The sequence below is a fragment of the Oncorhynchus masou genome, unplaced genomic scaffold (genome assembly GCF_036934945.1).
Source record: "Oncorhynchus masou masou isolate Uvic2021 unplaced genomic scaffold, UVic_Omas_1.1 unplaced_scaffold_1569, whole genome shotgun sequence".
Lineage (NCBI taxonomy): Eukaryota > Metazoa > Chordata > Actinopteri > Salmoniformes > Salmonidae > Oncorhynchus > Oncorhynchus masou.
The window spans coordinates 22,385-49,622 of NW_027005752.1; the positions used below are offsets into that span (position 1 = coordinate 22,385).

Here is a 27,238-nt window from a genome sequence, read left to right on the forward strand (position 1 = left end):
CCCCCGCCACAGGTGTGCTGACGAGCCACACCCATGGCATGTCTTAGGCTTGTCACAATCCCTCGCCTCGTGATCCTCAGATCCACAGGCGAAAATGTGACCGTAGGCCATACAGCGCCTACAAAATGGGGGCTGACGTGCATAAAACAATGTCCCCCTGTCAGCCCCAAGGGAGAACATAGCAGGAGGATGGAGGTAGCCACCATGTCCCTTTGGGTCCTCCCTGAGGAGGGCCTGGAAACCTCTCCTCCCATTCCAAAACCCAAGGGAGTCTTTGAGGTGCCTAGCTGAGGAAACGTTATCCATGTATCTCCCCAGAAAAGCCCTCACCTCTTCATCCTTAACGTAAGGGTTGTAAATGTTAACAGTTACAACCCTAAAGTTATTCTTCGCCAGACTTGATATTTCGTAGTGGCACATCGGCCTCTCACCTCCCACTGCTCTTGCCCTTCTCAGGATATCATCATGTTTTTCTTCCGTATATAGCGCGACGTCGTATGCTCCCTCCAACGAGTTGCCTTGGAAACAAAACACGTCCTTCACCGTCAGCTTTAGAATCCCCATCAATATAATCCTTCCAAAAGATTCTCGTCCTAAAGGCTCCAACTCCTTTTCCTTCCAAGCAAAACAAATCGTGTTAGCCAGCCCAATCCAAGGGATCGACCGTGATGATGTATTTAGCACCATCTCCGCAAGGAGAATGGCGCTCGTTCTTTTCTCTTCCAATACAAGAAAAAACGAAGATCCAAAAGTGACCGAGTCTGCCTGGTGAACACTAACACAGAGACAGGAACAATCACCCACGAAATACAAAGCGAAACCCAGGCTACCTAAATACGGTTCCCAATCAGAGACAACGAGAATCACCTGACTCTGATTGAGAACCACCTCAGGCAGCCAAACCTATATAACACACACCCCTAATCAGCTACAATCCCAATAACTAAAAAAAAGAATACAACAAACAATAAACCCATGTCACACCCTGGCCTGACCAACTAATTAACTAAAACACAAAATACTAAGACCAATAAGTAGGAACTTATTTGTAGCCTAAAGAAAAGAAAGGTAGGCCTGTTTTAATTATTCTTATGTCAAAACATAATTTTATTAGATTTATTTGACCTTATTTTTGTATATTTCAGGTAAAATTGATGCATGCTTATCTGAAGCAGCTAGTGAAGATGTGTCTCCCTGGTATCTTCATTGTTACCCTGTTGACCCTCTTTATTCCCGCTGTCCATGGTGGGAAAGTCCTGGTGTTTCCTCAAGAGGGCAGCCACTGGGTCAACATGAAGGTCATTATTGAAGCGCTTCATTCAAGAGGTCACAGTGTGTCAGTAGTAAGGCCATCAAACAGCTGGTACATCAAGGAAACCTCCCTTCACTACAGTTCAATCACAACTGATATTCCAGGTGGAGCTGATGAGGAATTATTTCGCTCATTTGTGTCAAGACTAATACAGATAAAGAGAGAGGGAAACTCTGCTTGGACTCGTTTTAGTTTGGACATGGAGTTGAAGGACGGGTTTTTTGAAATTCACCGCAAAGTGTGTGAGATGATAATCAAAATGTTAGAGAATAAACAGTTGATGCAGTCTATTAAAGAAACCAAGTATGACTTGGTTCTGACAGACCCATTAAATGGGGGAGGTGTTGTGCTGGCGCACTATTTAAATGTGCCACTTGTTTTCAATGTTAGATGGACTATAGGCGGTGAGGGTCATTTTGTTATTGCTCCCTCACCGCTATCTTATGTTCCGATTCCTGCTGCAGAGTTAACAAGAGACATCAACAAGGGATCACAGCTTTCACCTGGTCAGTCCCATGTTATGGAATGAGCAGGTGTTCATAATGTTTTGTACACTCAGTGTATACTGTAGTGGAATCAAGTTTCTCTCAGGGGGAGAAAAGTAATTTATGGTGATTTATGGTCTGGTCAAAAGAATCCGCTTGTAAAAAGAGATGGCCATTCATGAATGATGTTAAGGTTGTATCATCTGTGATCTACATCTGTTTATATGAGTTACTATGCAGTTACTAAGTAGTAATGTATTACGGCAAATAACTTTTCAAAGATGGCTACGGCGAAATACAAGACTTCACAGCAAAAGTCAGAGTGCAAGAAGGAACCAAGCCAATCTTTCACAAACCACGTCCAGTTTCCTATGCAGGAGTAAGGCACATCCTGTCACCACCTTACCATCCGGCATCAAACGGAGCAGCGGACAGAGCTGTGCAAAACTTTAAGAAGGCCTGGACTAGACTCAAGCTTCAGTCTGTGCCCATCCACCAAAGGCTTCCTCGGTTCCTGTTTACTTACCGTAACCACACACAGTAACGGAATGTACACCAGCTGAACTGTTTCTGAAACACCAACCACGTACCCGCCTGACATTGTTGAAACCAGACTTGTCAAGCACTGTGGCAAAGCACCAGCTACAGCAGAAGAAAGCTCATGTCAGACACTCAAATATGTCTGAGAATTCAGAGGGGGAGAGGGTGATGGTACGTGATTTCAGACACCCCAAGCGCCTGTGGAACTCGGGTGTGATCTTGCAACGCAGAGGACCTTTGACTTAAGTCCAAATTGGTCATCGCCATGTCAACGTTCATGTGGATCATCTGCTATGGTCCAATGCCCCAGCAGAGACCCCCAGGACTATTCTCCTGACGGTGGACATACGAGAGAGACAGAGCCTGACCTTCCACCCGAACCTGGCCCACCACCGGAAGCCTAGGAGGAGCGGAGATATCCTATTTGACAGCGAAGGGCACCTCAAAAGCTTGACCTGTGAGTTGAACTGTTTCAGGATGTAACAGACAGTAAAACAAACAAACTCTCTAATATGTCCTAGATTAAAGGAAAGATAAAAGGACATTACCTGGGTTAGTTATTAGGACACAAATTCCATCTTCCGGGCAGAATAATCCCCTGGATTTGTGCTGGGCATTGAAAAGTCTGCTTCAACCCAGTAGTTGAAAAATGTTTAAGAATGCATTGTTCAGATATTGCATTAGTAGTTCCCTAACATATTTACCTTGTTCTCTGGGAGTTAAACACTATGGGGGAGGAGTGTAGAATCCGTGATCTACAGCTGTTCATATTAGTTACTATGCTGTTACTAAGCAGTAATGTATTATGGCAATGTTATGTTACTACACCTAATAGGAAATGCACATGCGCACTATAGTGCCGGGGGCGGTAGAGCACGAGAGGTTTTGACTAAATGAAACTAAATGTACTTCCATCTCCTGCCTGGTCATTTCTCCACCACACAAATATTAAAAGGTGACTCATCTATCTCTCTCTCGCTCCTGTTTAGGAATGGTTGGACATGAAGCTACGCTGGAACACTGATGACTACCTGGGCATCACTACCATCAGAGTCCCATCGGACTCCATCTGGATCCCAGACATTGTGCTCTATGACAAGTAAGTACCATGCCTATGTCTTCCACACAAGGGTTGCAAAGGGAGGATATATTACCTGTGGTTGACTTGGGGAATAGCTGTCTGGTGTTGTGCCAAACCTCCCCCTTCTAATTTCTTTAATTTTGAGTCAAATACTTTCTGTGGCACACATCAGAGTCAAATAGTTTCTATAGAACAAACTTCTATAGAACAAACTTCAAGTCAGGATAGGCAACTGAATATAATAATTCATGTATGTGTGTTATAGTAAACATATAGGGAGTAAAATGTTGGCAAGCAATAAACATTTCAGAACAACTCAATTATTATCCTTACACTTTCAAAAATACTAGTCGAATAAGACATGAGAGATGACAAATACAGCGACATGGGCAGCCCTGGGGCGGCATGGGGCGCCCCCTGGTGCGGGCGGGGGCGGGTGCTGAAGGCGGGGTTCAAACCGCGACATACACTTGAAACAAATAGCCAAATCAAAAAACTGCAGACAAAAATGCTTTCTGCTTCTTAGATCAGTGAAATGTTGGAAGAGCAGAAATCTCAACTAGCAAGCAAGTCGCAGCAACGAAGAACGCGAAGAGGTGGAGAATTTTGGCAGGGGGAGATTTTCAGCACAACCCTGGAACGCCATGTTATCACGCCATGTTAGCACGCCATACCGGAACTTCACATTTTTGGGGAATTGCGTACCAGTTTCTCTATAAAAATCAAGTAGAATTTCGCTGGCCCAGATTCACACACAGAGGTAAAACATGCTGATCAAAGCAGAATGAAGGTGGGATCTTAACTGAACAGCAATGGCGAGTGGGTATTCGTTTCCTGATTCTGCTTTGTTGAAGTTTATTTGCCGCTTGAATCTGTGAGTGGCATTATAGGCTATTCGAGATAGCGCAGATTGAAAATGTGGCATGATACCTGCTCCAAATTGTCAAATGAGGTTTTGTAAGGTCATGAAAAGTCTTGGAAATTAGCTTAATAATTGTTTCTAATGTAATTTATAAAAACACACTATGAAATATGACCAATCAATTTAAAAAACGACATATCAGCCATTATCGGAATGACCCTTTAGTGCAGGGGTGTCAAAGTCAAATGGACGGAGGGCCAAATAAAAAATTTAGCTACAAGCCGAGGGCCGGACTGTTCGAATGTTCATTGAAAAATTTTTAAATGACGCATATAGTCTAGTGAACCTAATTGAACCTACTGAAAACCTGACAAATATATTCCAATATGATCAGATAAATAAAGCAATATTTTCTTATGGCTCTGTCAGTAATCTTTAATTTTCAACAGACACAAAAGACAAATTTCCTTTATATAAAAATCCCCATAACATGAACATTAAATGAAAGAAACCGGTATTCAAGGCACCATCAGTAGCCTATAATTTCTATTTTAGCAAAAGTGGGCTAAATTTACTTCAAAGAAAAAAACAATAATAGCAATTTTCTATCATCCACTCAACTGAAATATTTTTAAAATATAATTGGATTGAAATACAATAAAATAAAGTGCAAAAATCTATTAATCAAAAACAACACTTTGTTTAAGGAGAAGTAACATGCAGTGAAAACAAATATTAAACTTTAACTTTTAAACTTGAACTGAGTAAAAACTCTAAATATGTGATTGCACAGTAATGTTCACTTGTTTGAGGTTGAGGGTGATACTTGGTGGTGTCCCATCTTTTCCACAAGTTCATCAATGTTCGGGGTAAGGCTCTGAGCTGAGGAAATCCTCAGAATTGAGTGGAGGTGTTCAGCAGTAAGTCGACTTCTGTGTGATGTTTTGTTCAGGTTCATCAAAGAAAAAAGTTGTTCACACAGGTATGTGCTGCCAAACATAGACAACGTTTGAGCAGCCTGGATGCGCAGCTGGGGCATTGTGTCGGGGAGGAAACGGGCGAACTCCGCAGCACCCACTGCCGCATATTTTGCCCTCAGTGCATCATTGCATTGGAGGTCAATCAACTCCATTTGGAGGTTTGGTGGTGAGCTTTCCACGTCAACAGCAAATGGGTTACCGAGCAGTTCCAACCTGCTTTTTTGTGCTTCAAAGTCAGCAAATCGGCGTCGAAAGTCAGCGGCAAGCATACCTATTTTATCAGCCAACTGTGCGCTCGGGAACGCACTGGTAGAGAGCTTCTCTTTCATGGTCTGGCAGCTGGGAAAGTGGCTCAAATTTTCTTCCCTTTGCTGTCCAAGAACAGACAAATCTCCTCACGAAGCTCGAAACATCTTTGAAGCACCTTTCCCTGGCTTAGCCATCGCACCTCTGTGTGATAAGGCAAATCACCATGCTCCGTTTCTAACTCCGTCAGAAATGCCTTGAACTGGCGGTGATTCAAACCTTTGGCTCTGATAAAGTTAACTGTGCGCGTGATGATGCTCATTACATGCTCCATTTTCAAGGCTTTACCGCACAACGCTTCCTGGTGTATGATACAATGATAAGCTGTCAGCTCACCTGTCGCGTTTTCCTCTTGCATCTTTTCCCGTATCTTCGCCACCAGTCCGCTCCTGTGTCCACACATCGCAGGTGCTCCGTCGGTTGTCAAACCCACGAGTTTTTCCCAAGGCAGCTCCATCTCATTTACACATCTTGACACCTCTTCATACAAATCATGCCCCGTAGTTGTGCCATGCATAGGACGTAAAGCCAAAAACTCCTCTGTCACGCTTAGGCTGGAGTCCACTCCGCGGATGAAAATTGACAACTGGGCAATGTCAGAAATGTCGGTGCTCTCATCCACAGCCAAGGAATATGCAATGAAATCTTTTCCCTTTTTCACAAGCTGCTCTTTTAGATTGATGGACAACTGGTCTACTCTCTCGGCAATGGTGTTTCTGCTCAGACTCACATTTAAAAAGAGTTGCCTTTTTTCTGGGCAAACTTCGTCACAAACTTTAATCATGCAGTTTTTGATGAAATCCCCTCCGTAAATGGCCGGGCTGATTTAGCGATCTCTTCTGCCAAAATAAAACTGGCCTTGACAGCAGCCTGGCCTTGTGATTTGGCTTTTTTGAACAGAGCCTGTCGAGATTTGAGGCCTCGTTTTAATTCCTCTGCCTTTTGTAGCCTTTGTTCCATGTCCATATTCTTGTTTTTGTCCGCGTGTTTCGTTTCATAATGTCGTCTCAGATTATACTCTTTCAGTACCGCCACACTTTCTCCACACAGAAGACACACAGGTTTTCCAGCTACCTCCGTGAACATATACTCCGACTCCCACCTTGTTTGAAACCCCGGTTCTCAGTGTCCACCTTCCGTTTTGCCATTTTTGATGGGTATCTGAAAGTTAATTTTACTGTGATGCTGACGACTGCTGTGCCAATAAATATTGAAATGAAGCAGCCTACTGCTCGGTGCGTCACCGTTGCATTGTGGGAAATGTAGTATTGGTGCGTGTAAAAGATCTGCGGGCTGCCGGCTTGCTGCGGTCTGCGGGCCGGTTCTAATAATAAATCAAGATCATCCCAGGGGCCGTAAAAAACTTCTCGCGGGCCGGATGTGGCCCGCGGGCCTTGACTCTGACATATGTGCTTTAGTGCATGTCTGTGTTGTTGCGTGTGTGCCAGTCTGGGGTTGCGTGTGTGCCAGTGTGGGGCTGCGTGTGTGCCAGTGTGGGGTTGCGTGTGTGCCAGTGTGGGGTTGGGTGTGTGCCAGTGTGGGGTTGCGTGTGTGCCAGTGCGAGTGGGCGGTTGCTGGAGGAGAGAGTGCAAGCAACATTTCAGCAAAAGGTATACGGTAATGAACGACAGACTAACTAGATCACCAATTCAAAATATAACTTGTAGCAGTTATCTCGCTAGTTAGCTATCGCTAACTAAGCGTTCATTTCATTGTTGCCTTTCCACCTGCACTGTAGAGCCTAAATATATCTGCAACGTTAAACAACTTGGATTCCCCTCTATTATTTTATTTATTTTATATAACCTTTCTTCAAACAGGGAGTCACATTGAGATTAAACATATATTTTACAAGAGAGCCATGTACACATTACAATAGAAACAGAATATTAAAACAACATACAAACGTATAAAACAATAGAATTCGGCACCATAAAAATGTCAATAAGCATTTAATAAAAGCAATCACATTCACCTGTATCCTCAATCAATAATGGAAACTGCCCGAGTGGCACCAGCACATCTAACTGCAGTGAACTTTGCAGAATATTCCACAAATTTGGGCCATAAAAACACAACGGAGATTTCCCAAATCTGTGGAGACTGGAGGGATCTCTAATGTTATCCATTCCTGTGAATGGGTTTGGTTACTTATGTTTCTTATCTTAACTAATGATGTTACTGTCACGAGAATTTTCAATCCCAATGATAATAACTGACAATAAATAGCTCTGACCAATCCCCTGAGATCTGTAAGACCATGGGTTTAATAATAATTAGTCAAAGACTCAGTTTATGCAAAAAGATAGTCCATTATACAAAGACATCCATTTTATAGCTGTGCACATACTTCCACACAAACAGTAGGTATCCTACGCACATACATACACACCAACAGTAGGTGAGTTTTATCCTTCTCCGTAGTTCTCACCACTGTGTATCACTACCCAGCAGACAGTTCCATTCCCCCGAGATTAGGGAAACCTTGAGAAGTACTCCCTGTCCTCATAAATGTTCTCAGAGTTCTTGCCAGGTCAGTTCAAACAGTTGGATTGTTCTTCGGTATTTTCTTAGGCACACACATACACATACAAGTTCAAATCCTAAGCAACACCTTGCTCAGACAGTCTGTGTTTTTCCACTGTACAGATACATAGTCCGGAACCTCCAACGACAGGCCACAGTCCAGAACCTCCAACGACGGTCCCCAGCCCGGGGTCTGCAGCGACGGTCCCCAGCCCGGGGTCTCCAGCGACGGTCCCCAGTCCGGGATCTCCAGCGATGGTCCCCAGACAGGGGTCTGCAGCGACGGTCCCCAGCCCGGGGTCTGCAGCGACGGTCCCCAGTCTGGGTTCTCCAGCGACGGTCCCCAGTCCAGAACCTCCGGCGATGATCCACGCAGAGAGGGTCCCCAGCCCGGGGCCTACGGCGAGGATCCGCAGTCCAGAGCCTCCGGCGATGATTCACGGGTCAGTGCTACAAGAGCGGACTCAGTGTAAAGAAGGGTGGCGGTGTCCAGAACCAGAGCCGCCACTGAGGTTAGATGCCCACCCAGACCCTCCCATATAGGTTTAGGTTTGTGGCCGGGAGTCCGCACCTTTGGGGGAGGGTACTGTCACCTTCGTTATCTTTGTTTTCTTTATTATTTTGTTTAGGTCAGAGTGTGACGAGGGTGGTTTGTTTAGTTTTTGTATTGTCTAGGTTTTTTTGTATGTCTAGGGGTTTATATGTCTATGGTTGCCTAGATTGGTTCTCAGTCAGAGGCAACTGTTTTATCGTTGTCTCTGATTGGGGACCATATTTAGGTAGCCATATTCCTTGTGTGTTTTTTGGGTTGTTATTCTATGTTTAGTTGCCTGTCTGCTCTAGCCATATTAGCTTCACGGTTCGTTTTGTTGTTTTTGTATAGTTTGTTCAGTGTTCGTTCTTTCATTAAATAAGTATGTACGGTTACCACGCTGCGCCTTGGTCTCCTCATTATGACGACCGTGACAGTGAGCTTGGTTTACCTTGTATTTAACACTAAGTGATTTCTAAATTGAATCAAAGTCATGCTGAAGTTCACAAATGGCCTACTGCACTGAGGTGGCACAGGAAAACAAAACTGTGTCATCTGCATATAGAGATGAATGTTACAACTATTAACAGTGTTTCCTATGCCATTAATATACAAAGTGAACAATAATGGACCCAAAATCGAACCCTGAGGAACATCTTTATGAATCTCAAGAAATTCAGATTTAACCCCATCTATGAAGATGGCCTGAGTTATGTTGCTAAGATCATTCTGAAACCATAAACAGGCTGTATATCCCAGGACTACCCTTGATCATTTCTTCAGTAAAACAGAATGATCAACAGTGTCCAACGCCTTTGACAGATCAATAAACAAGGCAGCACAGTTCTTTTTAGCATCCAAGGCATTGACAAGATCATTAATAACTAGCGTGGTTGCTGTGGTAGTACTATGCCCAGGCATAAACCCTGATTGGTTTATATTAAGAATACAATTATCAGATGAAAAGGAACAAAGTTATGCATTAACCAAGGATTCAAGAATCTTAGCTAAACGAGGTAGTCTTGAAATGGGGCGATAGTTGTCAAGATCATTTGTACACTCGACGGAACGACTTGATTACTGTGGTGTCAACATCGCAGCCACTGCCAGCTAGCCTACTCCAGCAGTACTGTATCATTTCAATCATTTTAGTCAACAAGATTCTTGCTACGTAAGCTTAACTTTCTGAACATTCGAGACGTGTAGTCCACTTGTCATTCCAATCTCCTTTGCATTAGCGTAGCCTCTTCTGTAGCCTGTCAACTATGTGTCTATCCATCCCTGTTCTCTCCTCTCTGCACAGACCATACAAACGCTCCACACCGCGTGGCCGCGGCCACCCTAATCTGGTGGTCCCAGCGCGCACGACCCACGTGGAGTTCCAGGTCTCCGGTAGCCTCTGGAACTGCCGATCTGCGGCCAACAAGGCAGAGTTCATCTCAGCCTATGCCTCCCTCCAGTCCCTCGACTTCTTGGCACTGACGGAAACATGGATCACCACAGATAACACTGCTACTCCTACTGCTCTCTCTTCGTCCGCCCACGTGTTCTCGCACACCCCGAGAGCTTCTGGTCAGCGGGGTGGTGGCACCGGGATCCTCATCTCTCCCAAGTGGTCATTCTCTCTTTCTCCCCTTACCCATCTGTCTATCGCCTCCTTTGAATTCCATGCTGTCACAGTTACCAGCCCTTTCAAGCTTAACATCCTTATCATTTATCGCCCTCCAGGTTCCCTCGGAGAGTTCATCAATGAGCTTGATGCCTTGATAAGCTCCTTTCCTGAGGACGGCTCACCTCTCACAGTCCTGGGTGACTTTAACCTCCCCACGTCTACCTTTGACTCATTCCTCTCTGCCTCCTTCTTTCCACTCCTCTCCTCTTTTGACCTCACCCTCTCACCTTCCCCCTACTCACAAGGCAGGCAATACGCTCGACCTCATCTTTACTAGATGCTGTTCTTCCACTAACCTCATTGCAACTCCCCTCCAAGTCTCCGACCACTACCTTGTATCCTTTTCCCTCTCGCTCTCATCCAACACTTCCCACACTGCCCCTACTCGGATGGTATTGCGCCGTCCCAACCTTCGCTCTCTCTCCCCCCGCTACTCTCTCCTCTTCCATCCTATCATCTCTTCCCTCTGCTCATACCTTCTCCAACCTATCTCCTGATTCTGCCTCCTCAACCCTCCTCTCTTCCCTTTCTGCATCCTTTGACTCTCTATGTCCCCTATCCTCCAGGCCGGCTCGGTCCTCCCCTCCCGCTCCGTGGCTCGACGACTCATTGCGAGCTCACAGAACAGAGCTCCGGGCAGCCGAGCGGAAATGGAGGAAAACTTGCCTCCCTGCGGACCTGGCATCCTTTCACTCCCTCCTCTCTACATTTTCCTCCTCTGTCTCTGCTGCTAAAGCCACTTTCTACCACTCTAAATTCCAAGCATCTGCCTCTAACCCTAGGAAGCTCTTTGCCACCTTCTCCTCCCTCCTGAATCCTCCTCCCCCCCTCCCTCTCTGCAGATGACTTCGTCAACCATTTTGAAAAGAAGGTCGACGACATCCGATCCTCGTTTGCTAAGTCAAACGACAACGCTGGTTCTGCTCACACTGCCCTACCCTGTGCTCTGACCTCTTTCTCCCCTCTCTCTCCAGATGAAATCTCGCTTCTTGTGACGGCCGGCCGCCCAACAACCTGCCCGCTTGACCCTATCCCCTCCTCTCTTCTCCAGACCATTTCCGGAGACCTTCTCCCTTACCTCACCTCGCTCATCAACTCATCCCTGACCGCTGGCTACGTCCCTCCCGTCTTCAAGAGAGCGAGAGTTGCACCCCTTCTGAAAAAACCTACACTCGATCCCTCCGATGTCAACAACTACAGACCAGTATCCCTTCTTTCTTTTCTCTCCAAAACTCTTGAACGTGCCGTCCTTGGCCAGCTCTCCCGCTATCTCTCTCAGAATGACCTTCTTGATCCAAATCAGTCAGGTTTCAAGACTAGTCATTCAACTGAGACTGCTCTTCTCTGTATCACGGAGGCGCTCCGCACTGCTAAAGCTAACTCTCTCTCCTCTGCTCTCATCCTTCTAGACCTATCGGCTGCCTTCGATACTGTGAACCATCAGATCCTCCTCTCCACCCTCTCCGAGTTGGGCATCTCCGGCGCGGCCCACGCTTGGATTGCGTCCTACCTGACAGGTCGCTCCTACCAGGTGGCGTGGCGAGAATCTGTCTCCTCACCACGCGCTCTCACCACTGGTGTCCCCCAGGGCTCTGTTCTAGGCCCTCTCCTATTCTCGCTATACACCAAGTCACTTGGCTCTGTCATAACCTCACATGGTCTCTCCTATCATTGCTATGCAGACGACACACAATTAATCTTCTCCTTTCCCCCTTCTGATGACCAGGTGGCGAATCGCATCTCTGCATGTCTGGCAGACATATCAGTGTGGATGACGGATCACCACCTCAAGCTGAACCTCGGCAAGACGGAGCTGCTCTTCCTCCCGGGGAAGGACTGCCCGTTCCATGATCTCGCCATCACGGTTGACAACTCCATTGTGTCCTCCTCCCAGAGCGCTAAGAACCTTGGCGTGATCCTGGACAACACCCTGTCGTTCTCAACCAACATCATGGCGGTGGCCCGTTCCTGTAGGTTCATGCTCTACAACATCCGCAGAGTACGACCCTGCCTCACACAGGAAGCGGCGCAGGTCCTAATCCAGGCACTTGTCATCTCCCGTCTGGATTACTGCAACTCGCTGTTGGCTGGGCTCCCTGCCTGTGCCATTAAACCCCTACAACTCATCCAGAACGCCGCAGCCCGTCTGGTGTTCAACCTTCCCAAGTTCTCTCACGTCACCCCGCTCCTCCGCTCTCTCCACTGGCTTCCAGTTGAAGCTCGCATCCGCTTCAAGACCATGGTACTTGCCTACGGAGCTGTGAGTGGAACGGCACCGCAGTACCTCCAGGCTCTGATCAGGCCCTACACCCAAACAAGGGCACTGCGTTCATCCACCTCTGGCCTGCTCGCCTCCCTACCACTGAGGAAGTACAGTTCCCGCTCAGCCCAGTCAAAACTGTTCGCTGCTCTGGCCCCCCAATGGTGGAACAAACTCCCTCACGACGCCAGGACAGCAGAGTCAATCACCACCTTCCGGAGACACCTGAAACCCCACCTCTTCAAGGAATACCTAGGGTAGGATAAGTAATCCTTCTCACCCCCCCTTAAATGATTTAGATGCACTATTGTAAGTGGCTGTTCCACTGGATGTCAGAAGGTGAATTCACCTATTTGTAAGTCGCTCTGGATAAGAGCGTCTGCTAAATGACTTAAATGTAAATGTAAATGTTGTATCCCCACCGTAATGGAGTGGCCACACATATGTGGATTTCCATGCTTCTTGAATACTTCCTGATAACAATGTTAAATTACCAATGTGGGCTACTGAGTCAGCAATACGTCTGCACACATAAGCAGACCAGGCTCCAAATGATCAGCCCCTGTAGATTTTTTTTGTCTAATGTTAACAAAGCATCCAGGACTTCTTTATCAGTGAATTTCCAAAAGGAAAACTCCTGACCAGCAATTTCAGTATCATTCAATAGATTTTCACCATCTACATACGAACTACTCTTTTCAAGAGCTGGCTTTGAAATACATTCAAATATAAAGCCTGCAGAGATAAAATGGTGATTAAATGCATTAATGATGATCAATTTTGTCAATAAAAGTGCCTGAATCTAAATTAATTTGATGGGAGAGAAGAGGAGACACAACCCTTCAGCGATTTAACAGCTTTCCAGAATAGTGTACATACAGGGTAGTGTACACACAGAATAGTGTACATATTAACATAATAATCCGATTTTGCTTTTTCAACTAGTTTTACACACAGATTTCTCAATTGCCTAAAAGACTGCCAGTCTGGACCCGAGTCTGTGAATCTAGCATTGGCCCAGGCAGCATCTCTGTTGTATATTTATTCAGATAGCTCTGGACTGAACCAAGGGTAAGACTGATTTTGAATTCTCAGTTTTTTAAAAGGGAGCATGTTTATCATGTTTATTGAAAACATTTGTGAAGTGGTTCAGAGCCAACTCTGGGTCAGGTATAGATGCAATGCAATCAAAGTCCCAAAATAAAGGTCACAAAAAAGCCTGTTCTTTGAATTTTTTAAAATTCCTCTTGTTGATAAAACAAGGTTTGGATCGTGGCATCTGTATATCCCTGACACATACAATGGGCCAATGTTCACTAATATCTAAAGCAAATCCCCACTCCCAGCATATTTCTCTGGAGTATTTGTAAATATGAGGTCAATCAAAGTCGATTTCGTAGAGTCATTTAAGTTTGGACGAGTGGGCTTGAATCAGCTGGGTCAAATTTAAATTAGTAAAAAAAATAATTTAAACAGTCAGCATCCTGCGTTCCCCATGTAAGATTAAAGGTCATGGAGAAGTCTGAGTTCAAATCAAATCCAAATCAAATTTTATTTGTCACATACACATGGTTAGCAGATGTTAATGTGAGTGTAGCAAAATGCTTGTGCTTCTAGTTCCGACCATGCAGTAATATCTAACAAGTAATCTAACAATTTCACAACAACTACCTTATACACACAAGTGTAAAGGAATGAATAAGACTATGTACATAAATATATGGATGAGCGATGGCCGAACGGCATAGGCAAGATGCAGTAGATGGTATAGAGTACAGTATATGCATAAGAGGTGAGTAATGTAGGGTATGTAAACAAAGTGGCATGTTTAAACCATTAACAGCGAATAATCAGAAGTCTATAGCATAATCTCTAAGGACCGACTTGAAAAATACAGCTCCTGCTCTACTTCCATTCCAAGTCAAGCACTGTACAATACTGGAAACTTTCTAAGGATTTTCAGGGATTTTATGTAATCTATTACAAGATTCGTGGCCCTTTTGGGTACTTCAGATTATCACAGGTGTCTGTAACAATCTTTGGCCCTCTGTGGCTGATCAATTAATAGCCTCCCGGGTGGTGCAGTGGTCTAAGGTACTACATCGCAGTGCTAGCTGTGCGACTAGAGATACTGGGTTCGCGACCGGGAGACCCATGGGACGGTGCACAATTGGCGCAACGTCGTCTGGGACAAGGGAGGGTTTGGCCGGCAGGGATGATTTTGCCCCATCACGCACTAGCGACTCCTGTGGCGGGTCGGGCGCAGTGCACGCTAACACGGTCACCAGGTGTACGTTGTTTCCTCCGACACATTGGTGCGGCTGGCTTTCGGGTTAAGTAGGCAGTGTAGCTTGGTTGGGTTGTGTTAATACTACATATGTATTCTTTAAAAAAATATATATATACATTTTTCAAGTAGAAATTATGAAAATGACGATAGGTTGCCATAGATTTTCTGTGATTTACCAAAATGACTGAAGATTCCAGTAACTTTGGGAAATGACCATTAGCTTTGCAGCCCTACACAGCATAGACTATATTTTAAACAGCACAAAATTCAATGAATCCAACACATCAAGAAAAGCCTGATTCAACCCCGTCGAAGATAAACAGATGTGAATCCTTTCCTCTCACAGTGCCGATGGACGTTTTGAGGGCTCTGTCACCAAGGCTGTTGTCAAGTATGATGGCACCATCACCTGGACACAGCCCGCTAACTACAAGTCAGCCTGCATCATCGATGTCACCTTCTTCCCCTTTGACCTGCAGAACTGCTCCATGAAGTTTGGCTCCTGGACCTATGATGGCTCACAGGTTGTAGCCTACACAGCATTGTTAAACAGTCTACAGTATATTAATGACCATACAGTCATTAATTGATGTCAGAAATGTGTTAATCTCTTGTTAATACTTTGGGGAGTTGAAGGGAAGATACGTCTGTTGATGTTTCATCTTTTCTAACCTTGTATTCATTCAACAGGTTGACATCCTCCTGGAGGACTTTCATGTGGATAAGAGGGACTACTTTGACAGTGGCGAATGGGATATAGTGAAAGCAACAGGCAGCCGTGGTCTGAGGATGGACGGATCCTGCCACTTCCCCTTCATCACCTACTCCTTCATCATCCGCAGACTGCCGCTCTTCTACACCCTCTTCCTTATTATCCCTTGTATCGGCCTTTCTTTCCTCACCATCCTGGTCTTCTACCTGCCCTCCAACGGCGGGGAGAAGATCTCCCTGTGCACCTCTGTGCTGGTGTCACTCACAGTCTTCCTTCTCGTGATCGAGGAGATAATTCCGTCCTCCTCCAAGGTCATCCCTCTGATTGGGGAGTACCTGGTGTTCACCATGATCTTTGTCACTGTTACGAATCCCTTTTGGCCCGACAGTCTAGGGGGGATGGTAATGAGACCCGTAACATAACTCATGCAAATTATTATTGTGACAAAGTAAAAGTGTGAACGAAATAACCACGACAACAGAAATCTACCGTCAAACTCCAGGTTTATTTATAAACACACGGTAATGGGGGGAGCAGGAAAAGGGGCTGAGCTGGACCCAAGGAAAGAAACAATAAGTATTCAAAAACACCCCTAAGCTAGACTAGCCTACTTTAACAACAGCTAACTAACTAACCAAAAATACAGTGGGTGGTCTGCCCAGTTCTAACTAGTGTATTTAACAAAGTTCACCTACGGGTAGTGTATGCCCATGGGCGACTTGTCTTGGTTTCCCCCTTTTCCCACCAGCAACAAACAGACACCATAACCAAAAACAATACTCACAGGTGATGACAAAGTGCTATGAGGTGTTTAAACAAAAGAGAGGTTAAGACACAAAGCGAGAGTGAAACACAGAGACCTACTGACATGGCATTTACAGAGAGATTGAGCTTTAGAACAAACAAATGATGGGGTTTTTAAACCATGGAGAAGGAACTGTGATAGGTTAGGAAATAGCAGGAGGTGTGTCTTCTGATTGATGATTGATTGTTGACTGATTGGGGAGTGATGATTTTCTCCTGTGAGGGGAGAAGGAGAGAAAAGAAACACACACACAGGATACACACACACACAGGATAACTGTATCCGTAACACTCCCACCCTTAAAAGAGCAACCCTAGGGGTTGCGACTACAGTATTTCAATGAATACTCACAACAAAGCAACAACCTTGCAAAACATACAGAAATCATTTTCACACACGAGACAAAGCATCTGCCAACACATTATCAGAACCCTTTTTGTGGCGGATCTCCAAATTATAATTTTGTACAATCAGCGCCCAACGCATAAGGCGCTGGTTCTGTTTGTACATTCGGTGGAGAAAAACTAAGGGGTTATGGTCAGTATATACAATCACGGGTAGGGCACTGGAACCAATATATACTTCAAAGTATTGCAGAGCCAACAACAAAGCAAGAGCTTCTTGTTCTATTGTCGCATAGTTTGTTTGACATTTATTAAATTTACGTGAAAAATAACAAACGGCAAGATCCACTCCACTCTTGTCCTGCTGCAGTAGAACAGCACCAGCACCTCTGGCACTAGCATCTATCTCAAGTTTGAACGGTTGTTCAAAATCTGGAGCAGCAAGTACAGGTGTACTACATAAGAGGGCTTTCGCTGATTCAAAAGCTCTCTTACAATCAGGGGACCTCACAAATGATCTAGCCGGACTAAGCAAATTGGTCAATGGAGCAACTACCGCAGAGAAATTTTTACAGAAGCTACGGTAGTAGCCAACCATCCCTAAAAAGCGGCGTAGCTCTCGTCTGGTGGTAGGTGCAGGGAATGCAGTTATAGCCAAGACCTTGGCATCAACAGGGCGCACCTGTCCATGGCCAACCTCTTTACCGAGATAGGTAACAGTAGCCTTCCCAAACTCGCACTTTGCCAAGTTCACGGTTAGAGAAACAGCTGCCAACCGTTCACATACTACCCTTAGCGAGTCAACATGATCTGACCACTCAGACAAATAAATCACTAGGTCATCAAGGTATGCACTACAATTAGGAACGCCAGCTAATACGGAGTTAACCAGTCGTTGGAAGGTGGCTGGTGCATTTCGCATCCCAAAAGCCATGACTGAGTACTGTAGGAAGTTGTCTGGGGTCACAAAGGCAGAAATCTCAGAAGCACATGAAGTTAACGGAACCTGCCAGTAACCTTTTAAGAGGTCTAACTTAGTTACATACTTAGCACCACCAATAGTGTCAATACAGTCGTCCAGTCGGGGTAACGGGAACGAATCTGGCATTGTGACAGAATTTACCTTTCGATAATCCGTACATAACCTGGACGTACCATCAGGTTTAGGAACCAAAATGCAAGGAGAACTCCAAGGGCTTGAACTTGGCTTAGCCAGGTCATTCTCCAACAAATATCTCACCTCATCCCTCATTATCTTCCTCTTGGAAGCGTTGATACGATATGGGTGTTGCTTGATAGGTGTAGCATTTCCAACATTAATGTCATGTTCCAACACATTTGTGCGAGTAGGAACGTCATTAAAGAGACATGGAAAACTGTGTAGTAGCCTCACAATATCATTGGCCTGTTCATCCGTTAAATGAACCAGACCGGATTGGATAGACAGCAGCATTTCTGAGTTGGGCAATCTAACACACTGCTGCTGAGTATTGCGCAACTCCAAGCCATCAACATCATCAATATGACAGTCCACTATCATAGCAGTAGTAGCAGAGGAGACAGCAGTACCTTCCTCTGTTTTTGAACTCTCTAACTGTGTGATGGGTCGGGTGTGGTAAGCTTTCAACATGTTAATGTGACACACACGAGATTGGCGTTGTCTATCAGGAGTTTGAAGCACATAGTCAGTTTCACTTATTTTCTTTTCAATTAAATAAGGACCCGAGAAACGAGCTGACAGTGAAGATCCTGGAACAGGTAATAACACCAGTACTTGGTCACCTGGCTGTAGTGGACGAGAAACAGCCTCTTTATCATAGTGTCTTTTCATGCTCCTCTGTGAGGAAGACAGAGCTTCCTTTGCGAGAGCACAAGCTTGGTGTAGGCGCTCACGAAAGCGACTAACGTAGTCCAACACATTCTCATCTCTGGTACACAACTCTTGGGACAAGAACTGTTCTTTAAGGACTTTCATTGGTCCTCTCACTGTGTGACCAAACACCAGTTCAGACGGGCTGAAACCTAGGGACTCCTGCACAGTTTCACGAGCAGCAAACAAAACTAGAGGAACTCCCTCATCCCAATCTTTCTCAGATTCCAAACAATATGTACGTAGCATAGACTTCAGTGTCTGATGCCATCTTTCAAGTGCACCCTGAGACTCTGGGTGATAGGCGCTTGACACATGGTGCGTAATTGACAAGGATTTTAACACCTTCCTGAAGAGCTTGGATAGGAAATTGGTACCTTGATCGCTTTGTACCACCCTAGGTAACCCGAATGTCGTGAAGAATTTTATTAAGGCTTTACTCACTACCGGGGCTGTAATCCTTCTCAGAGGAATGGCCTCGGGGTATCTTGTAGCCATACACATTATAGCTAACAAAAACTGGTTACCCGATTTTTTCTTCGGTAACGGTCCGACACAATCAACCACCACATGCTCGAATGGTTCACCTATGACAGGTATGGGACAAAGAGGAGCGGGAGGAATAACCTGATTTGGTTTTCCTGTTATCTGACATGTGTGGCATGTCCGACAGAACTGAGCCACATCTTGTTTTAAACCCGGCCAAAAGAAATGTCGAAGGATCCGATCATAAGTTTTTGTGATTCCTAAATGACCAGACCACTGGTGATCATGAGCAAGGGATAACACATTTTGTCGAAAGGCTGTAGGAATCACTATTTGGTAAACAGCATTCCAATCTCCATCCGCGTCAACATGGGATTTCCATTTACGCATGAGGAGATTACCATCAATGAAGTAAGCCACGTTCTTCTTCTTCACATCTTCCAATGAGACAACACTAGAAAAACATTTAGCAAGGTTGTTGTCAACCTTTTGGTTAGCAATCAGCTGCTCACGAGTGACTGGTAACTGTATTGCATCAGCAATAAGTTCAACGTTCTTTGATTCTTTCCTGGGCTGTTTGTCAGAGGTGATCAGCTTCTCAGAGGTATCACACAATCCATCCTCTTGATCAACCTCTTTGAACAGAACAGTGTTCGACAAATCTATCTCATCACCCTCTTGTCGTGCCTGAGCACGAGTGACAGCACAAGTGGGGAACACATGTGGATAACTCTGTGCCAGCTCATTCGAGAGAGAGTGGTCACTTTTATCCAATACTTCCAATACGGGTACTACCTTTCCTCCGGCAATATCGTTACCCATTATAAAGGTCACACCTTTCACTGGCAACATAGGGCGTACCCCCACTCTGAATATTCCACTGATTAACTCAGAGTGTACTTTCACAAAGTGCAATGGCACTGGGACAAAACCCATTTCAATACCCTGCACTAACACACTGGAACCACAGTATGTATCGTTAGATAAGGGCAACACATCAGACAATATAAACGACTGCGCCACACCAGTATCTCTAAGGATTTTAACCGGTCGTTGAGACGCCTCGTCATTCGTTAGGGACACAAACCCCTCGAAAATGAATGGTTCATAACTGCTGTCGGGGACTGAGACTTTCAAACTACAGTTACACTGAGGCACCTGTTTTGTTGCAGACCTCACAACCGTACGAATTAGAGCAACACCTGTTGGTGGCTTGGCACGAAGAGGCATCCCTTGTTTGTGTTTAAGCAGGAAGCAATCATTAATCATATGTCCTACTTTATGACAATAGAAACATGGACGCTCATTCTTCTGGCGTGCTTGACATACTACTGCTGGCCGACTAGGACTAAAGGTAGGAAACTCAGTGGCTCTACTCTCAGTTTGAGCCGAAAACACACTCTTGTGCGTCAACACAAACTCGTCTGCCAACACAGACGCTTCTGCCAGGGAGGATACTTTCTGTTTGTTTAGGTAAACTACAATGCGTTCGGGTAAGCAATTTTTAAACTCTTCCAACAAGATTAACTCCCGGAGAGAGTTGAAATCAGTTACCTTACTAGCAGCATGCCATTTATCAAACAGATTTCCCTTGTCTCTAGCAAATTCCACATAAGTCTTACTAGAAGACTTTCTATGAGACCTAAATCTCTGTCGGTATGCCTCAGGCACAAGCTCATAGGCACGAAGAACAGTAGCTTTGACCACTTCATAATTCAAACTGTCCTCCAGAGGTAGCGCTGACAAAACCTCTTGGGCTTTACCAGTTAATTTACACTGAAGTAATAGGCACCATACCTCTTCAGGCCATTTCAATGCTACGGCTATACGCTCAAATACACAAAAATAGGAGTCAACCTCTGACTCTCTGAACAAAGGTACTAAGGCAATCTGACTACTAATGTCAAACGTGTTTGAGGACACAGCAGGTGAGGACGGCTCACAAACAGGCACAGTAGGACCGGAGGCTAGCCTTGCTGTCTCTGCCTCAAGTTCCATCTGGCGCATTTTGAACTCCAACTGCCTTTGTTCTCTGTCTGCCTCAATTTTACACATCTCCAAATGCCGTTGTTCTCGTTCTTTTTCTGCCTCTATTTTACACATCTCCAACTGGAGAGTCTCTCGCCTAATTTGGGCTCTCTCTTCCACCTCCAGTTGGAACTGTGCTAAACGGACAGCCCTCCTGGCATCACCATTTGACAGTGGGGAGAGTGGATCAAAACGGGACAATGTGGCTGGTGTTTTAGCCTCTCCCTCATTATCAGACACCAATGGTCTTACAGGAGCAGCAACATCCGCTACAGGGGTAGTAGGCTCAGGCAGCGGTAACACAAGCACCTGCTCTTCCAACAATACATTTAATACTAGCCGTATCACCTCCGCCTTAACTAAACTCTGCCGGAATCGATACTGAATAATGGTCAGCCAAGGTCATTAAATCAACTCTACGACATTTGTCAAAAACCTCCCACGAAGGGTTATCCAAAAAAGATTTCAAATCAAAAGTAGTCATTTTACACTACTTCACAAGTGCCAAAGAAAATAGCAAACACTAATGCTACTTCAGATATGACGATCAACACTGAACTATACCACTACAACAATCTACATGAGCGGCATGGGTGTCAGTTATGACAGATCCCGGATAAGGCACCACTTATGTTACGAATCCCTTTTGGCCCGACAGTCTAGGGGGGATGGTAATGAGACCCGTAACATAACTCATGCAAATTATTATTGTGACAAAGTAAAAGTGTGAACGAAATAACCACGACAACAGAAATCTACCGTCAAACTCCAGGTTTATTTATAAACACACGGTAATGGGGGGAGCAGGAAAAGGGGCTGAGCTGGACCCAAGGAAAGAAACAATAAGTATTCAAAAACACCCCTAAGCTAGACTAGCCTACTTTAACAACAGCTAACTAACTAACTAAAAATACAGTGGGTGGTCCGCCCAGTTCTAACTAGTGTATTTAACAAAGTTCACCTACGGGTAGTGTATGCCCATGGGCGACTTGTCTTCGTTTCCCCCTTTTCCCACCAGCAACAAACAGACACCATAACCAAAAACAATACTCACAGGTGATGACAAAGTGCTCTGAGGTGTTTAAACAAAAGAGAGGTTAAGACACAAAGCAAGAGTGAAACACAGAGACCTACAGACATGGCATTTACAGAGAGATTGAGCTCTAGAACAAACACATGATGGGGTTTTTAAACCATGGAGAAGGAACTGTGATAGGTTAGGAAATAGGAGGTGTGTCTTCTGATTGATGATTGATTGTTGACTGATTGGGGAGTGAAGATTTTCACCTGTGAGGGGAGAAGGAGAGAAAAGAAACACACACACAGGATACACACACACACACACACAGGATAACTGTATCCGTAACAGTCACGCTCTCCATTGTTATCACCGTCTTTGCCATCAGCATCCACCACTGCTCCACGTCCATGCACCAAGGCATGGCACCCTGGGTGCGTCGTATCTTCCTGCACAGGCTGCCTAAGCTGCTGTGTATGCACAGCCACGTGGACCGCTATGCTACCCCCGGTGGGGCCAGAGCAGGACTTGCAGGGAGAGAGGGGGCAGGACTGGCAGGGAGAGAGGGGGCAGGACTGGCAGGGAGAGAGGGGACAGTAGGGGGCATTATGAAGTCCACGCCTCATCTCTCCCCCACGAATAACCTGCAGGCTGCTTTGGACTCTATCCGTTACATCACCATGCATGTGGTCAGGGAGAACGAGGTCAGAGAGGTATGATCCCATAGAGTTACAGAGAATCAGTCTGCCCCTGCAGTATCAATGACACGGTTGGCATGAGAGAATATTGTGTTTGTTATGATACAAAATCAATCATACAGTACTGAATTTAGGTTTTTGAAGTCTTACTGTAATTCTCTGTCTATATTAATCTTCTCCATATTGTGTATTTGTCTCCATCCTCTGATTGTCACATGCAACTGCACCTCTGACTGCAAAGCCCTCCCAGCCTGTGCCAACGAGGTCAACTGAGACTAAGTGCACTGAGCACAACAAATTCAGAGACACGACAGTCAGTGCAGAGATGGAGACACTTACTCACATGTGGGTGTGGGAGAGCAATGGATTCTAGTTCCATCATAATTTTTGATATGAATGAGGGATTATTGTCTCTATGTTGCTGTATCTGTTTCTAGATTAAATGAACATACAATTGTTTTATATGATATAATCCCTCTATATTCTGGAAGGAAGATACCTCCCTATAGACATATCTCACAAAGTATAACAATGAATACAATTATCCAGGTTAAGTAAGGACCGACGCTGGAGAAGAGAAGCAGGTACAGGGAGTCGAACATTTAATATGGAACAAACATCAAACGGAGACAGCGTCAGAACTGGGTATGCAAAGACAAACAAACATTAATCCTGAAGCAGGGAACAGAGCTTGGTAACAAACAGATATAGGGCAGGTAATAACACAGGTGATTGAGTCCAGGTGAGTCCAATAATTGCTGAAGCTCGTGATGAGGGAAGGCAGGTGTGTGTAATGATGGTGGCAGGAGTGTGTAATGCTGGGAAGCATTTTCTTGCCTCTGAAAAACAGGCTTCTCACGGTTAACGAGACAGGATTATGGAAGGCTGGCCACATGAGACTAGCTAATAATTAACAGTGGTGAATAAATAACTTTTAATCCCCCCCTTTATAAATAAGTGTACAGTAAATAAGTATATGTATATGACCCCTTTACCTTTTATATTTAATATATTTATATTTAATTATATTTTATATTCAAGTCGACATTCCTCTTTTATACACATTACAATTTTATATTACATTTTTAAATATATTACCTTTTTATATACACTACCCTTTTACAGTATATTACCCTTACATTACTCTTTTATAATTTCTTAAAATAATGGCCAAACCGTAGTAATTAACTGGGCCCTAGGTTGGTAAAATACAAAATAAATTGCCAGTTTTTTGACAGTGGCTACATTCTCAGAAAAACAATATTACATAACAAGATCAAGCAAGAGTAATTATAATCCTCTTTGAATAAGCTTCACTGAAGAATTCAGCTGTGAATGCTCTTGTATGATCAAAAGCTACAACTGTTTGGCTTGTGGGATACAGTTAATTTAGGAGACAAATCATTGTTACAGTGAATTAATTGTCCTACTTTCCAGCTTCTAAGACCATCTCTTTGTACTAGAAAGGTGTCTTGAGATTATCTTTTAAGTCTGTGAGTCTGTTAGACACTGGGAGACTTAGTTGGGGACTTAAAACTTCTTCAGGATTGGTGGGTCCCCTGCGGGACGGTTGAGCTAACGTAGGCTCATGCGATTAGCATGAGGTTGTAAGGAACAAGAACATTTCCCAGGACATAGACATATCTGATATTGGCAGAAAGCTTACATTTTTGTTACTCTAACTGCATTGTCCAATTGACAGTAACTATTACAGTGAAATAATACCATGCTATTGTTTGAGGAGCGTGCACAGTTTTGAACATAAAACGTTATTAATAAACAAATTAGGTACATTTGGGCAGTCTTGATACAAGACTTTGAACAGAAATGCAAAGGTTCATTGGATCAATCTGAAACGTTGCACATAACTGCTGCCATCTAGTGGCCAACATATAATTTGCACCTCGGCTGGACTTACATTATGGCCTTTCTCTTGCATTTCAAAGATGATACAAAAAAAAGACAAAAACGGTTGTTGTTTTTTTCTTTGTATTATCTTTTACCAGATGTGCTATAATGTGTCATATTCTCCTACATTCCTTTCACATTTCCACAAACTTCAAAGTGTTTCCTTTCAAATGGTACCAAAAAATGCATACAGGCAGTTAGATTTGGGTATGTCATTTTAGGTGAAAATAGAAAAAAAGGGTCCAATCCTTTTTAAGTCGGTCAGAGTCCACCTGAAAGAACAACAAGAGTTATTGTTTTGCATTCTGTTCAACCTGCCGTCTGATTTCTGCTATCATTCAGATGAAAGATGGCAAGCTACAATGGAAGCATAAGCTTATACTTTCTCATATCTTCACTGGTTGCTTCTTGGAGAATCTACGATGGTGGGAAAATTCTGGTATTTCCCTTAGAAGGTAGTCACTGGGTGAACATGGACATTCTGATCAAGGCTCTTCATTCTCAGGGACACACCATCACCGTAGTACGGACAACTCAAAGTTGGTATGTTAAAGAAGAGTCTCTACATTACAGTTCTATTACAATACCTAGAGAGAGGAACAAGCTCTGTATTAAACTTTATACATTTGCAAATCGAGATGTTCTCTGCCATGTCTAAGGTTCATGGACTGGAATGTGACATGGCAACTGCTGTATTGGAAGACAAGGATTTAATGAAGACCCTGGAGGAGAACCAGTATGACCTGGTGCTTACTGACCCAGCATGGGGGACTGGTATTTTGGTGGCTCATTATCTTCAGCTACCTCTAGTCTACAATGTACGGTGGATAACCAGTGGAGAGGGACATTTAGCCATTGCGCCAACCCCCATGTCTTATATTCCAATGACTGGATCAGGGCTCTCACACAAAATGACCTTCACAGAGAGAGTAAAGAATATGATTTTCTATTTGCTTTGGGAAGTTCAGTACAGACTTGTAATCGAGCCACATTACCAGGCTGTTTGTGATGAGTTTTTCCAACCAGGTGTGGACTTCTATGAGTTATTACAGGGGGCTGATCTATGGCTCATGAGAGTTGACTTTGTGTTTGAGTTCCCTCGTCCCACCATGCCTAATGTTATCTATATGGCAGGGTTCCAATGTAAACCTGCAAAGCCTCTTCCCCAAGAACTAGAGGAGTTTGTTCAGAGTTCTGGGAATTATGGAGTCATTATCATGTCTTTGGGGACTTTTGTGTCTGAGTTTCCACATGATATAGCTGATGTGATAGCTGCTGCTTTTGCCCAACTACCTCAGAAGGTAATCTGGAGACACAAAGGAGACAGGCCAGCTACTCTGGGCAACAATACCTTACTAGTTGACTGGATGCCGCAAAATGATCTGTTAGGACATCCAATGACGAGGCTGTTTGTAGCTCATGGAGGAACAAATGCGGTTCAAGAGGCTATTTACCATGGAATTCCTGTTGTGGGTCTACCTCTGTTTTTTGATCAATATGACAACCTCCTTCGTCTGAAAAAAAGAGGAGGAGCGAAGCTTTTATCCATGGCAACAGTAGACAAGAACTATAACTTCCTGGAGGCCTTGCAGGAAGTTCTGGATGAGCCATCCTACAGAACGAACATGCAGAGACTCTCCAGGCTACACAGGGACGTGCCAATGGAACCCTTGGACACTGCCCTCTTCTGGATTGAGTTTGTCATGAGACACAAAGGTGCTGCTCACCTGCATACAGAGTCCTACAGAATGCCTTGGTACTCCTACCACTCTGTAGATGTTGTCCTGATATTGTTGGCTGTTGTAGTAGTGCTTATTCTTCTTCTTGTTGCAATAGTCAGATATTTAAGCGTTAGAAGTTGCTTGAAAAGAAAGATTAAAAGTGAATGAACAGATCCAATTCTCCACATTCTGGTACACAAAAATAATAGGATAAGTATGAATCAAAGCTGTAATATGTAGCTTTTAGGGTGAACCAACAAAAATCACATGGATATGTGTGTTATAGATCTGTCATTCTCATTGAAAGCAAGTCTAAGATACCGTAGATATATTCTATGGCGCTATTTCTATGATTCCCGTGTTTAAGTTTAGTTTTTGCGTATTTTGCTTTAGGTTTTGTACACCAGCTTCAAACAGCTGAAAATGCAATATTATTCGTTAAGGAAATATATATTTCACAATCTTTAGATGGTACAATGATTATTTACACTAAACGTGTTTGTTTTGTCACATAAACTGAAATTAGGCGTACTATTACAATTTTATCATCCAGGAAATGACAGAGCGATTTCTGCATAGTGCATCTTTGAATCATGAAAATGTATAATGTTGAATTGATGCCAACATAATAGAATGTTAATGTGTAATTTAGTGTGGAATATATTTATTTGTCAAGTATTTCCAGTTGTTTGTGCATTTTGTGATTCAATGCCACACTGAAAACATTTACTGTAAGTGTTAAATTCACAGTGTTAATGTTTTTTTTTTACTCTGTGTAGAGTAGAAAAATATAAATAAAACC

At 44.1% G+C, this 27,238-nt stretch overlaps 1 protein-coding gene across 2 annotated transcripts; it reads left to right on the forward strand.

Moving 5' to 3' along the window:
- The first annotated feature begins 1,181 nt into the window (after positions 1 to 1,181).
- Positions 1,182 to 27,238, forward strand: LOC135531267 (UDP-glucuronosyltransferase 2B13-like). Of its 2 annotated transcripts, XM_064959391.1 has the most exons (2): positions 1,182 to 1,790; positions 25,624 to 27,238. In XM_064959391.1, the coding sequence occupies exons 1-2, from the start codon at positions 1,185 to 1,187 to the stop codon at positions 26,602 to 26,604; spliced, it is 1,587 nt and encodes a 528-aa protein (XP_064815463.1). In that variant the 5' UTR covers positions 1,182 to 1,184; the 3' UTR covers positions 26,605 to 27,238. The 2 variants fall into 2 exon arrangements, with proteins under 2 accessions (XP_064815463.1, XP_064815462.1); XM_064959390.1 differs by lacking the exon at positions 1,182 to 1,790 and having other exon boundaries at positions 25,390 to 27,238.

Coding starts and splice junctions, on each gene's coding strand:
- LOC135531267 (XM_064959391.1), top strand. CDS start 1,185: ATGTGTCTCCCTGGTATCTTCATTGTTACCCTGTTGACCCTCTTTATT. Junction 1,791..25,623: donor CTGCAGAGTTAACAAGAGAC/ATCAACAAGGGA, acceptor GGGCTCTCACAC/AAAATGACCTTCACAGAGAG.